General features: G+C 36.6%; 1 protein-coding gene across 1 annotated transcript in view; it reads left to right on the plus strand.

Annotated features, from left to right (window-relative positions):
- The first annotated feature begins 792 nt into the window (after positions 1 to 792).
- Positions 793 to 14,928, plus strand: part of PFKL (phosphofructokinase, liver type) — a 34,947-nt gene continuing 20,811 nt past the window's right edge. Inside the window, exons 1-4 of the mRNA XM_034439607.3 lie at positions 793 to 1,038; positions 8,781 to 8,854; positions 9,784 to 9,861; positions 13,320 to 13,509. Coding sequence (XP_034295498.2) covers positions 933 to 1,038; positions 8,781 to 8,854; positions 9,784 to 9,861; positions 13,320 to 13,509 — 448 coding nt within the window. The 5' untranslated portion in view covers positions 793 to 932. The remainder of the gene's footprint in view (positions 1,039 to 8,780; positions 8,855 to 9,783; positions 9,862 to 13,319; positions 13,510 to 14,928) is intronic.

The following is a 14,928-nucleotide window of genomic DNA, read 5'->3' on the forward strand; positions in this document are numbered from 1 at the left end:
CCTTTCTTGAAGGGCCTGGTGGCTCAGCAGACTAAAAGCATTGTGATTAACACCAGCTGTCTGCAATTACTGTAAGTTCAAATCTCACCAGGCTCAAGGTTGACTCAGCCTTCCATCCTTTCTAAGGTAGGTGAAATGAGGACCCAATTGTGGGAGCAATAAGCTGACTTTGTATAAATATACAAAAGTATGAAGGCTATTGCTTAACGCATTGTAAGCCGCCCTGAGTCTCTGAAGGGCGGCATATAAATCAATTTTTTTTAAAAAGTCAAATACAACTGTGAGGGATTTGGTATGTGAGTTATCACTTCTTTGAATATTGAATTTTATTGCATTAAGGTCAGTGTTCCTAATGGTTCAGCTACACATTTCTCTTATTAAATTCTGGGTACTAGTTAAAGTAGGTCTAGAAACTATCAACCTTGATCACAATAAGCAACCCTGGCACAACAAACAGCAAACTCAGAGACTTCTGTATACGAGGTGAATGGATCGGAGAAGGAAAAGAAATGTATTGGGTAATGTTAAGAAGAGAAATGGAAAGCAACTTAGAGGGGTGTACAATAACAAGCATTTGAGGGCCATCCTTGGAAGAACTTGAGATTCCATGTCTTCTCCATCGCACCTAAATTAATTTAGGGAGCAAATTCCAGTAGGAGCCTGCTGATCACTACCATCAACCAATTTCACCACTTGCAGCTCAGGACAAAACAACACCTGGTGCAGACAAATTGACAGTGATTACGTTTCCACCACAGCGCCTGCGCTGGCCAGGTAGCCCCTCCCCCCGGGACGAAGTCATCGGCCAAGACCAGCCGAGAGGCGGAGCTTCTCGAAGCCGCGATTCCTGGAACGCTGCTGCTGCTCGTGATTTATCTTTAGATTTTCATTTCATTTTTATTTTTTTTGCAAACCCAATAAGGCTTGGAAAAATGGCGGGAACCGATCTAAGCTCAACGGGGCTGGACCTAGAGAAGCTACGCATGGCGGGCGCCGGTGTAGCGTTGGCTGTGCTCACCAGCGGCGGCGACGCACAAGGTCAGTCGCACCGGTCCGCTTCAGTCGAGCTCAAAAACGCCAACTGGATGTGTGTGTGTGAGTGTGCGCGAGTGTGCGAGTCACGTGCTGCCAGATGCAACGTGCAAATGAGCGCGGTTAGCACTGAGCACAGCCTGCTAACTAAGCTGGAGCAGTAGAGCCTCTGCCCTATGGAGGTTAAGAGTCGAAAACCCTAAGCAAAGTCCGCCCTTGAGGGCCTGTTGCAGAAATCTCCTTCACCAGGGAGTTCCTGCTCCTCCTCCTTTCCAAAGCCTGGTTTTACTAGGTGCCCGCATAAGGGCGCCCCGGAGGTTGGCTGAGGCATCTGCCCTCATCGTGGTGGAGGCGGAGGTTAGCGGTGCCTCGTTCAGACCTGGCGGGCTAAGAGATTTCCCCTTTGGACTACTAGGCTTTGCGGCCAGAGCGTCCACGAATCTGTGACGACCGTGCTTGTTTGACGCAAGCAGCCTCTGCACATTCGCAGAAGGGAATTTCCTCCATGATGACCGACGAAATTTCCCTATCCCACTGTTCACATTTTTAAGGCTTCCAGAACTGGGCTGCAAAAAAAATCTAAGCTATTTAAACTAGGTGATAGATAGCAAAAAGATGGAGACGACTCCCTGTTTTGTCATTAGTCTTCATCCGGAATTTTGCAACCCCAGATTGCATATCGCTGCGTTGCATTTTAATCAAAGCATCGATCCGTTAAATTTTTGTCATTCGTCATCTCAGTGTCTGCTTAATAAAGCAGCCCTAACATAGTAGGGCAGCAAAGAATGTTCTTGCAGGGTACCTTGAACATGAAATATAAATTGTATCATTTGCTTCTATATTAGGAATAGCATTTTTAGAGAATAATCAGTAAAGCCATGTGTGTGTGTGTGTCCAGAATTGAAAATGGCTTATTGTACAGAGATGTGTTTTGCTAATTTCTGAAATATAAATATTGTGGGGGTTTTGGTGTTCCCTGAGCTTGGTTGTTTTCTTGCAACCATTTCATTACCAAACTAGACAACATCAAATTCTTGATCCAATGAGTTTTTCTTGAAGCAGGTCTCCTCACTAGACAACTGGGATACATCAATGGAAAAGTTTTCATTTCCCATTAACTGCATTTGATCTATCACGATTTAGGGGGCCTAGATGAGAACTATTCCTGCCTGAAGTTTGGGTGATGGTTACTTGTTAAAGCTGGTTATAGGAACACTAAAGCTGGATTTGTAGTTCAGGGTCATTTATATTTGATATATATTGCACATACAGAAATTGATTAGACAAGCAACTATTGTTTCTAGATCAATACCCTTAGTCCTTCAAGGGATAGAATGCCATAGATAGAATCTATGTTGAATATATAGTAAAGAATATGTATGACATTGTTGTATGCTGTAATGGCCTTGACAAAAAGGGAAATATAAATTCAGAAAGTATTATTGATTTTTTGCTTGCAGTCATTAAAATATTGTAACTTGTTATGATAAAAACTCATGCAGGCCAAGGAAAATTGAAAATAAGGCTGCATACTGGTTATTTGTTGGATTAATCAATGATACTTAATAATAAGATGTTTCATTATAAAATTTTAATTCAAAACTTTTAGTGTATGTTAAAAATAACCAAACCCCCTTTATATGTTTCCAATTTTATATTTTAAATCATATCAGTTTTACTATAGTTTAAATCAACAGTGTAACAGAGTTGAAAGAAATATAAGCTACAGTAATGACAGAATCAGTTTAATTGTAACAAACTATCATTCCTGGATCTTGTTTCTTTCTCAGATGAGTCTTAGAAAAATGAAATTTGATGGGTGTGCATAATGTATGTGTGTGTTTTATTCTACAACAGCTGTCACCCTTACATAACCTTTACTTTCTTCTTGTTTTCTATAATGTATTTTTTCTTCTCAGTTATAATGAAACAATCTGTCAAATGTAGAATGAATAGTTACAACAGGTTTTGCCTACAAAGTACTTCCTATGAATTATAGTTAGTTTAGTTTAGTTTAGTTTATTCTTTCAGGATAAGAAGCCAAACTTTTATATAGCACAGACTTTTAAAACAATGTAAAACCTCAGTTTTTGTAGATTAACTGGGTAAGAGGTGTCTTTTGAAGCTAAATGTCTGTAATTCATATTACTTCAATAAAAAAAGACAGACAGATAGATGATTGAAAGAAACTGATAAAATATATCTAAATTTTCAACATATATGTAATTATGCTACTGATATAATTCACATCAATTAGCTTGGTCCTTTAGAAGAATTTTGTCCATTTTATTCAAAAAGCACTAAACTGAATAAAATCAAAGTTTTATCAACACTGTAAATAAAACATATTATTTAAAAATCAGGGAACAAACTTCTAACCTTTTTCTCATAGTGAGGGGAAGAAATTGAGAATCCAGCTGAGCCATTTTTTTTAGTAATTGTTGCCCCCCTTGGTACCTTTTCATTCAAAGCTCCTTTCTATGGGATACTGTAGTAGGTAGAAAATGGGCCTGGAGGTAGGGAAAATCTTTGAAATATCAATTTCCTCCTTTTACCAGGGGAATACATGCTATGTTTCTACAAGTTAGGACAATCAGAAGTACTGCTAGATGAAGTTCCCTTTTTTCCCCTTTCCTTGTGTATGAATGCCTCCTAATCTCTATTGTTGACATTTTTTCCATATTACATGGAAATGTTCTAGTGTTAAGAACAATCAACTATGGAGCTGGAAACAGTAACCTATTTCAGAGGAAGTCTCCTAATGCAAACCAGTCAAGGACAGAATTGTAACCATAAGTTGCACTAGCTTTTATTTATATGGTATAAAATATATGTTGCCCTTTCAAACAATGGGTGTTTTGACTATGAATTATATCAGCAATTCTGTATATTCCGGTGGGGTTTGCAGCACATTCTTGAGGAGATAAGAAAATGGCAAGTATCTTCCAAATCATCTTCCATTCCCATTATCTAATTTCATTGTTTGGTTATTTTATATATTCATTTTATATAAAATAGTTCGTACAGAAGTAGACTTTGGGTAAGTCTATAGTTTAAGAGAAACAGGATTAAGCAGCAGACCTGACTGCGTTTTAAATCAAACACAATGTTACATAGAACAAAAGCAGCTTACTTTAAATGGGCAAATAATGGGCTTTCCTAATTCTCTTAGGGGGAGCTCCACAATTGGTTGGCTGCTTTAGTTCTGTCTACCCACCAACATACCTGATATTTTTTTTGCGACATACATAGGGGTTTCTGAATCAGGTATGCACATTATGTGCAGCTCCTTAAAACCTAGAATACCACTGAGAGCTTCTCTAGAGGTTGCTTTTGGTTTATAATTTGCAATGTAACAAAAGGGGAAAGTATTAAGTCTTGGGAGTAATCATTAACTGTGATTTAAATAAAATTTTAATTTAATCTTTTCATCTCAGTCTCTTCTTCCCACTTCTTTGCCCTGATTATGCTCTTTTTCCTGACACAGCAGTCAAAGATCAAATATGCCCTTTGCCTTATAAAAAACTGTATACCCTTAACTTCAATTCAGTATTGAATAAAAGGAAGTAATGTTTCAGTTATTGTGACCCAAGTACCAGTAGTAAGAGTAATAATTTCTTCATTAGAAAGAAATGCAAGTCCTGCAGCAATCAAAATTACATAAATGGACTCCTAGTCACTATATCTGACTGGAACATTGCTGGTTTCAGAAAGCTGTTAGATTTTGATCCTAGATCCAAGTGTGTCACTTCATCTAGAACAGGCTATTTATTCAGTCTTGCCTGCAATGATTCATCTGCCTGAGTTGAGTTACAAATTATTCATCCACATCTAAGCCTTCACGGTGTCTTGAAAATTATTCAAGTTTTCTATTACCTTCTTGGCAGTGGAAGAGAAAAAGGGCTGGGTATAATCAGGAAAGCTGTAAGATTTGATTTAATTCCCTTATGATCAAGTAAAGGACCACATGAAGATTTTTCTTCTATTGGTCAGCTCCACTACTGATGTCATATAGCCAAACAATTTCAGAACCAATGGAGAAATGCAAATAAAGCAGAATGTGAAACTTGCAACCTATCCACATGAGCTTGAACTTCTTTGTAACAAAGTAAAAAACAGAAGCAACAGGTAGGCAGCTGTAAGTGGAACAAGCAGCAGAACAGAGTTCATAAGAGTTCAGATTTAATTTTCAATATCTCTGAAAAACAGCTGGCCATGTCTTTGGCAGTCTTAGCTCCAGTAAAGGTCTGATCACACAATTCTTTGAAGGAGTCTTGAATGAGATACTTTTTAATAATATTCCTTTCTGTTTACTTACTGTTTTGAGATCACACTTAGCAATGTAACAAGATATAGCTCAATGTGACAAGTTGGTTAGTTATCTAGAATTTGATCCATTCATAAACCTCAGTCTTAACATAATTCACCAGCCAAGGGATGCTTGGTTACATGCTATACACAGAGAACATAAGAATGTTAACCTAAGGGCACTGGCACAGGGATCAAAGAAAAAGCAATTTGTACCTGCATTACAAATAAGTGTTTCTATCATTGCTGTTGGATGAATCTCTGCTGAAGTTACTATTTGTTTGGATTGTAAAGCAGTGGACGTAATGCCCAGTTATATAGAATAATCAGGTGGCATACAGTTAGAATCTGATGGGTTTGTTTTAATGGAAAACAGATAAATTGTTTCTTTTGCATACAGAAAAATCATTTGTAATAAAAATCCTATGTAGTTATCAGTACTGGATTACCATTGGGGGACCTGAATTCTAGTTCTCACATCAGCATGAAAACCTATAGGGTGACTTTGGGTTAGTCATACTTTCTTCATTCTAGACTGAGAAATTGAAAACTATCTTAGAGGAAGATAGTGGCAAGCCATTTCCTAAAATATTGCCAAAAAAACCCCCAACCTGTGTGGCCCTAGCTGTGTAATTGGCAGGAGTCAAGATTTACTTGAAAGACAGTAACAACATTGAGGGGTCCTTGGTACCCTCTTGGCTTGGTTGTTTTCTTGCTAACAGTGATGATGTTACTTAGTTTGAGTAATGAAACATCCACAAGAAAACAACCATGCTCAGAGAGCTCCAAGGACCCCTCATTTCAACCATGAGCTACAAATATTTTCATTTATTACTAACAACAGTATTTGATTCACTTGTGTGCACACAGTTTGATGCTGTGTCAGAACAGGATATTGATATTTATTAAATTACATAGTTCTTGTGAACCCCTTGAGAAGACTCAATTCTCAAAGCCTTTGCATTTAGACTGAATTTTTTTTTAAATTCCTGGACCAGGAATCCTTGCTTAAGGTCATCTATGCATTGACCACCACCTATTTGGTTTACTGCAATGCATTCTACATGGGGCTGCCCTTGAAGACCACCTGGAAACTTCAACTGGTTCAGAATACAACATTCACAGTGGTGGGTGCCCCTAGATTTGTCCATATTTGCCCATCACTCTGCTGTGTGAGCTGCACCAGTTTCCAGTTTCTTTCTGGATACAATTCAAGGTGCTGGTCATCACCTTAAAATCCCTACATGGCACAGGGCCAAGTTACCTGCAAGAACTGCTTTTCCCTAAGAACATCTTCTCATCCTATAGGTTAGATAGGGTAAGCATGCTTTTAGTCCCTCTCCTTAAACATTGACACCTTCTAGGAGTCAAGAAGCATACCTTTTCTGCAGAAGCCCCTCTGCTATGGAACATTCTGCCTCCTGAGCTTCGGCTACTGTCCTTGTCTTCTCAGAGCACTAAAGACCTAACCTTTTCCCCAAGCATTGAGATAAGATGAGGTGCCTGCATATTGGAAGCTTGATTTGGCAGCAGGTTTTTGTTTTCAATATGTTTGGTTTTTACTGCTTTTAATATGCTTTTTATGTTGTTTCAATTTTTGATTGGGAGCCATCCAGAGTTTGTTATAAGCTGGGTGGCTACATAAAAGCTTTAAATCAATAAATAAAAGTAAACCCAATTGGTATCAATATATATATATATATAAAAGGAAAATATTTTTCAATCAAGGCCAAGTAAGAATCAGTACTGAAAGGTAAATAAAAGTAACAATCTGCATCCTGCAGTAGTAATTTTATAAAGGAAAACAATCTCTTTGGAAGACTTGTCCATTTCAATTTCCTGCTTTCTAATGAGCCTTTCCTTTCAGATAAACGAGAGAGTAGTGAATGTGAGGATAGTCCATTTTAGAAAGTTCCAACCTGAAGGAATTATAGGGAGGAGAAGAGGGTTTAGAGACTCTTCCTGGGAACCTGCAAGAATTTAACACAACCGGTGTGTGTGTGTGTGTGTGTGTGTGTGTAGAGCGCAGCATAAAGGGGAAAAGGTAAGAGTTTCATTTCTTTTCCCAGGTAAAACATAATCAGCACAGCTGAAATATGTGACATCAATGTCAGAAATCGAAACAATATCAAACATTTTTTTTATAATTGCATTATGTAATAAATAGAAAATTCACAACAAATCACAGTCATTTTTCATCAGATAACTTTGAGCCATTTCATTGTACATTGGCCCTTTAATTTGCATTATAAAAGCAGTAAAAGCCTTTTCTGAAAAGCTAAGCTTTTTCTAGTAATACATTTGGTGTATTTGGAGCTTTTATGAAAGTAGGATTGCCAGATCTGGATTAAAAATATCCAGATGACTTTGAGATGGCAGCAAAGAGATACAGAAAACCCTAAAGGCTTTGCTGCCATTAGTGGTTGTCTGGATTTTTGCAGCCCAAATCTGATAGTCCTAATGAAAAGTAGCATATAGACAGCAAGTTTCACTGTTATGCTAATGATTTAAGAAATAGCATGTGATGTTCTTTAGGTATTATGTTATACATCTCAATTTCACTTACATAATGGCTAGTTCCAATATTAATGATATCTGAGTTGCAAATGGTATTTTTTTTCATCATTGCATTTCTGCCACCTACTCTAAATATTTCATTCTGGTTCAGAAATCTGCAGATGGAATTGATGGGAGGAAAAACTTTCTCTGTTAGTAATGACAGATTAATTTTTTTTATAAAAATGAAAGTTGGATCTGTTTCTCTGAACTGTATTTTTTGTGAGTTTCTTTTAGAGTTCCTTTTCTCTTTTCTCTCATATTCTCCCAAATGTAAGAAGTACGCAACCCAGTTTTGGCATTTTCTATTAACAGCTAAGCATAAATAAAACCATATTTACATGATTAACAACGAACAGATATTTTACTCATAAGGAATCCATGCTGTGCAATTTCTGTGGAATTTCACTTGTATTGCTTTATTCCCTTACCAGCTACTATTCTTTATTTTTGTGTACACAAGTATTTTATTTCTTTCTAAGGAATTTTAATCCATTACTAACATAAGATAACCCAAGTGCTGCCCTGTATATGCACAAGAAGCAATTTTTTCAGTGCTTATTTAGACGTAAAGAGTATTCAGTGATATATATTCCTTTTATGTTGAAATTTGTACTCTGCCTCTGTTCACTTACAGTGAAGTGCAAATTCCCTGTGAAGCATCTAGCAAAAACAAAACAAAACAAAGCCCTGAATAGGAATGTTTTTACAATACTTTTTGTCTTCTAGAGACTTGAGCTTATTTCCGGGAATTCTAACTGCAACATTTGGAAAATGCTACTTTTGGGAAGGGTAGTTTTTTTTAAAAATTATAAACTAGTAGAATACTGCACCAATTTGTCTGAGACCCAGATCATAATTTAACATGTATTCCATCTTTCCAGGTATGAATGCTGCTGTTCGAGCTGTAACACGCATGGGAATATATGTTGGAGCTAAAGTGTTCCTGATATATGAGGTTCACATTTTTTGTTTATTATAAAAAAAAAATCCCCTGTGTGGATATGGGTGGTTTTTTTTTTTTAGATTACTGTAGTCTTCTGGGAAAATGAAAGGATCAAAGGCATGGAAAACAGAAATACTGGTACTGGTACAAATATTTATACAATGGTGCAGAAGTTAATTAATTAAAGACCTATCAATATAATCTTAGGAAGTTTAGGAAAATCTAAGAGAGTTAAGAAAAGGTTGAGGAACATCATTGGCAAGTTAAATAATGTTTTCACTCTTTTAATAACCTCTAACTATAAATGCAGAATAAATGTAAATTATTTAGGCAGTTTTGGCAGGGGGAAGATTCAAACTAAATATAGCTAAACTGGTAAGGAACATATGGCCCTCCAAATGCTGATCAAATCAGAACCAGGCAACATGTCAACTAGGCCACACATTCCCTGTTTCTTATAACAGACTACATGTTTGCTTAGCTGCTTTTATTTCCAGACAAAATTTCCATGATTTTTTTTCACAGTTCAGCTAGCCTTCCAAATCTGTTGTAGCATTGTAAAAACATTAGGTTCCAGCAGTCAACATGCTGCATTACTACATTGGAAGAACTTTGCTATATTGTATTGGATATTTTCTTGATAATGTATATTTATTATATTTTATATTGTTTTAATTCAAGATCATCTCCCATTTGTCCGTCTTTTGCATGGTTGCAATTTTATGAAAAGTTGTTAGATAGAATGCATAATGGAGCAAATTGATATATGTCCTGCTTTAAATTTTGCTCCTTGTAGCAACCTGCAGTAAAATTGAACAAAAAGGTAAAACCAAGGATATTGGGATATAGATAATTCCCTGTGTTGCAAATTAACTTTAATAAAGTTTTCTTGGTAGTACAGTTGTGATGTTTTTGCAAAAACATTCTTTTTTTCTTCTCAGGGTTACGAGGGACTAGTTGAAGGAGGAGAAAATATTAAGCCAGCAGATTGGCTCAGTGTGTCCAATATTATTCAGCTGGTAAGGCTAATCTTTCTTAACATCTTACTCCATAATTCGACAGGTCTCATGTTCGATTCTGTTGTGGCTACATAAGCCTTTCATGATACACAGCTCTGACTTAACTCTGAGTAATTTGGATTAAGTGTAACTTTTTGAATTTGGGTAATGATTGATTCCCATTTTCAGGAAGAATCAAAAATAGATACTGTACTAGGACATAGTTAGTGGACTCAGTCTTACTATCTGTTGTGCCAGTACTCAGTCATTATCAGTCAGATCACTATGAGCTGCCTCAATTCTCTCATACCTTGCTTTCTATTAATAACAGTGCTCCTTCAAATTTTACTGAATAGGATATGAGTCATTTTTATTTTCAAAGCTTCATTACTAGGAATAAAAGGAATCTATTCAAGGAAGAATCTATAGTACTTTATATGAATTCAGTACAGGAGAAACAGTTATGGCTCAGCAATTGTAGACTAAACATATGCTATTAAGCATTATAATATTGTGAGTCTTTGTTTCCGGATGGCAAGAGATGAAAAAATACCTTATATTATCTAGCAATGCCCATAATTGTGGACCAGGAATCATGGCTTGATTAATATAGTAGACTACGATACTAGTGTTCACAGTTCTTTCATTCATACAATCACATGATCTGGGAAATCAAAAAGAGCCCAGCTTTATGTTGAAATAGGGAATTAATGGATTATTTAAGCACAAAACACAGCAATTTTAAGCCAAAAATGAATAGTGGCTTAAAGCTGGTTTACAATCCTGATTTGTTAGACATCTTCCCTCTCCGAGTTCCATGATTCAGACTTAATGGAAAACTATCTCATTTTTCATATGTTTATTCTTTAAAACAAAACTAAGGAGCAAAGGGACTGCAGACACTGATATGCCATATGTTCTTATTACATCTTATTAAATTGGAAATCTTAAATTTACTTCTATATGTGACCATGGCTGTAAAATCATTCTAGACTAGTAATGTTGGTTCAAGCTAATAGAAGCTTTTCAAGAACTCAGGCAGAGAGCTTGTTCAACTTTGCTATCTGGGAAGATCTTGGTAATAAAATGAATCTTGCAGGGCTCCTTTCTGAATGAAATTATTCATGTAAACTTTACTGCAATTTATGTAAGAAAGATTATTTTCCTAGGAAGATCTAGGGAATGTCTTCCATTGAGATTATCCAGTCAGATAAATTTTCTAATTTGTTGGTTTCAGGTCTTTCCTGTTTGATATATCCCATCAGTCTAGATCTCCTGAACACATGCGATACATAGCTTCTTCTCATCCAACTTTCAGAGCAATCTATGCGATAATTCTGATTCTCTTGCATATTTATTTGTTTATTTTCTTCTTTATAGTTTCCCCTTTGTCCCACTTTTGGGAAAGCCTGAGCTTGTTGCATAGCAAGAGCAATTAGAAGATAATAAAATAAGGGAATAATATTTTTTTTGATGAATTCCTTCAACCTTAAATGAAAATGACTTTTTCCATGTACTGTAAACTTTTGTATGATGTAGTTCTTCAATTTTGTGAACTGCTGCTACATTGGTTTTTCCCTTTTTTCAGATTAAGGAAGTTATATAATAGGTCTTACAGTGTTGTTGTTTTTATCAGAATCCCCCCCTCCCGCTACTTAATGTAGGCATTTAAATAGTGCAGATTAATGGCTCATGTTCCCGTCCTCACCATCGTAACCAAATGTTTTAGTTCAACTTTCCAAAATCCACCTAGCATCTTCCAGAGAAGCTTCTAGTGAGACTGGTGTTTGGCTGGATCACTGGGATTCTTGAAATTGCAGCCTCAATACTTTTAAGTGGTAGTAGCATAGTGCTTAGAAGGCAGAATTGCAGGCTGGCTCTATTTACTGCCAGGAGTTCGATTCTGACAAGGCTTATGGTTGACTCATCCTTCCATCCTTCCAAGTAGGATGTGCAGTGTCCTGTGAAATGAGGACACAGATTGTTGGGGACAGTATGCTGACTCTGTAAACCACTTAGACAGGGCTGTAAAGCACTATGAAGCAGTATAAGCCTAAGTACTATTGCTATTTAAACAAGATCAATTTAGAAATTGCTGTCCTAGTGACATAACCCTAAATTTGGGTCTCTCATTGAAAAATGGAAAGGGTTGTCTTTGGTGAACATTGTGAGATTTCTCTTTTCATTAAAAAATATTAACTACATCTATAGGAGCTAAAGGTTGGATTGTACTGGAATTGCTTCTTTAAGAGACCTGACTGTCAGAATGTCTTTGAAGTAGGCCGACCCACCTCACTTACAAAAGTGTTGTATTTTTCCTTCTTCTTAGAGCCTTTCCCAGTTTGACTGGTATGTTTCCTTTCTGTCAGGTAACATTCTGGTGTTGCATGTTTCTATAGGATGGTTCTTTCTTTGTCTTCCTTTACTGCTGATGCAGCTTCTGCTACTAATAAATACAGGCTTGAGCAAGGCTGCCATGTCTGTGCCATGTTTTCTTTTATGTGCCATATAAATTATCCCCAAATCTTCTCTAAAAGAGAACATTTAATAGTTAAGCCAGTTTGATTTGCACGCTTTAACTGGTTTTGACAGCAGCCCAATTTAAAAAATAATAATCTTTCTAGCAACATGCTCTTCCACTCCTAACCTCCGCATATTCCTCTTCAGTTTACCAGCATTGTAACTAATTAAATCCATAATTTTTGTGTGTTTGGCCCTTATTTGTGTTACAAGTAATAGTCGAAAGCTTCAAATTAGCAGATGTAGATTTATTACATTAACCTTCAAAGGAGTTGTCCTTTTCCTGAGTTAAGGGGTAAAGTGTTCAGAAAATGGTTGTTTCATGACAGTTATGTTCCCAATACCAGGCAGCAACAGCAGCAGAATCTGCTAAATTCTTCGGGCATAGCAACAGAAAATTGGGTTAATTAAGAGGTATCTGTGATGGAATGAACAGAAAGGTCAAATGTTAATGTAACAACCCTTGGTTCCTAGTTTCCTTGTTCAAGACTACCAGACCTGACATTGCTCAGTGGCACATGTTGCTGTAATAACTTCCTGTTATCATTCCAAAAGCCATCTGCTTGGGATATAACAAATAACTTCCTCCAGAATTTAGCATATTTTCCACTCAGCTCTGCAATGTATTGGTATGTCAAAAATGGTATCTTGTGAGTGACTGCATATTGTCACCAATCTTGGCAATTGATGCTTCACAATGTTAAAAAAATATAATAATGAAAAAAGTATGTTTTCTTTTTATAAATTTGTGGTTTGTGCTTTCAAAATAAAAATATATACCAACTTAAACCTGTTCCAATCTAGAGCCACAAAGCCTTTTTGTTTCTCCTGTATTCCCTTTTATAAAACACCTAAGTAAGTTTCCCATTGGAACTCATACACTTTCAATACCAAATTTTCCTGTTAATTTCTGCAGTTATCTAATTTTTTAATTCATAGTTATTCTTTTCTGTTTAAAGGGAGGCACTATCATTGGCAGTGCCCGCTGCAAAGCTTTCACCACACGGGAAGGTCGCCTTCAAGCTGCCTACAACCTGGTACAGCATGGCATCACTAACCTATGCGTCATTGGAGGGGATGGCAGCCTGACTGGTGCAAATATCTTCCGCTCAGAATGGGGTGACCTTTTGGAGGAGCTGGTCAGAGAAGGTAGGTATAAACCTGCTCTAACACCGTACTATTGGTGCCAGGCTGCGACCTGCATTTCATGTTATTGACTCTGAAAATGAACTTGAATGTTGAGAGCCAAAAGACCTTAACCAAACAAAGTTTCTACGGATGAAAGGTAGTATCAACACATGTATCTATTTTGTTGTTTGGTCGTGTCCAACTTTTTGTGACCCCACGGACCATACTTAGTTAGTTAGTTCATTTTCAACAGGGCAATGTAATCCATTTCGGTAGGAAAAATCAGATATCATTTAGAATTGCAGGTTTGGGGAAGATCATATTGGGTTGCAGCACATGCAAAAAAAGAGAGATCTGGATGCCTTGGATCATAAGCTGAAAGAGCAACTGTGTAATGCAGCTACAAAAATGATACATGTGCAATCCTAAACTACATCAACAGATCTCTAGAGTAAAGATCAAAAAGAATCATTGTTCTTCTCTGTTCTGCTTTGGTACATCCAATCCTGGGCACAATATTTTAAATGGTGACCAACTGGAGCCTCCTTGAAAAGAACAACCAAGATGACAAGGGATCTAGAGGGAAAAAGAAATGATGAAGGGTGGGACATCTTAACTGTTTAACCTGGAATTTTTTTGGGGGGGGGATACTGTATTATCTGGAGGGCTGTCATAAAGAAGAATGGCCTAATTTTTCAGAGTTGTTCTGTAACAGGGAAACAAACTGTAGTTTGAATGATAAGAAATAAGATTTCAATTGGACACGGAAAACATTTCTATGGTAGTAGCTGTTCAATAGAATAGATTGTGTCAGGAAATAGCAGATTCTTCTTCACTGGGGATGTTTATAAACAGGCTAGAAGACCATCTAAGTTAGCTCTTCAAAGTAGGCCATCAAAAAGCATTCTATGAATTCTACTTTACTGTTGTAGGGTCAAATAATAGAATTTTGAAAGCTAGTCAGGTAATGTTTTTATGCCAAACAGCATCAAGGCAGGATTATTTTGAGTTTTTTTCCATTGGTTTCAGTGTCTAAACTGTGCAATAACTTCTTCAAGTCCCTCCTTAATGGTTTGTTCCCTCTACCCTCCTTAGCAATTCTTTCAGTTTTTCCCAAGGTCGACTCTAAATTCCTTTACAAACTGTTTGGAATGCTGCAATTCTGGATTCTACCGCTGGCCAAATGAATTCCAAAATCCCTTCCAAACCTATGATTTTATGATTGTTCTTATTTTTAAAGTTCCTATCTTTTAACACCATTGAATCTTTAGCTGATTCTTTTTTATAGTCAGTTGCTCCCTTTTATGTGCCTTTGTACCATAAAACATATAATGGAAGTAAAAATAAAAGAAATAAAATCAGCCTTCATTTCTAATGAAATACAAATTTAGTGAAATCAGTGCTTTATATGTCATAAAACCACTGATTTTACTAAGTTCG

This window comes from Pantherophis guttatus, chromosome 6 (assembly GCF_059756535.1).
Source record: "Pantherophis guttatus breed Tessera chromosome 6, ASM5975653v1, whole genome shotgun sequence".
Lineage (NCBI taxonomy): Eukaryota > Metazoa > Chordata > Lepidosauria > Squamata > Colubridae > Pantherophis > Pantherophis guttatus.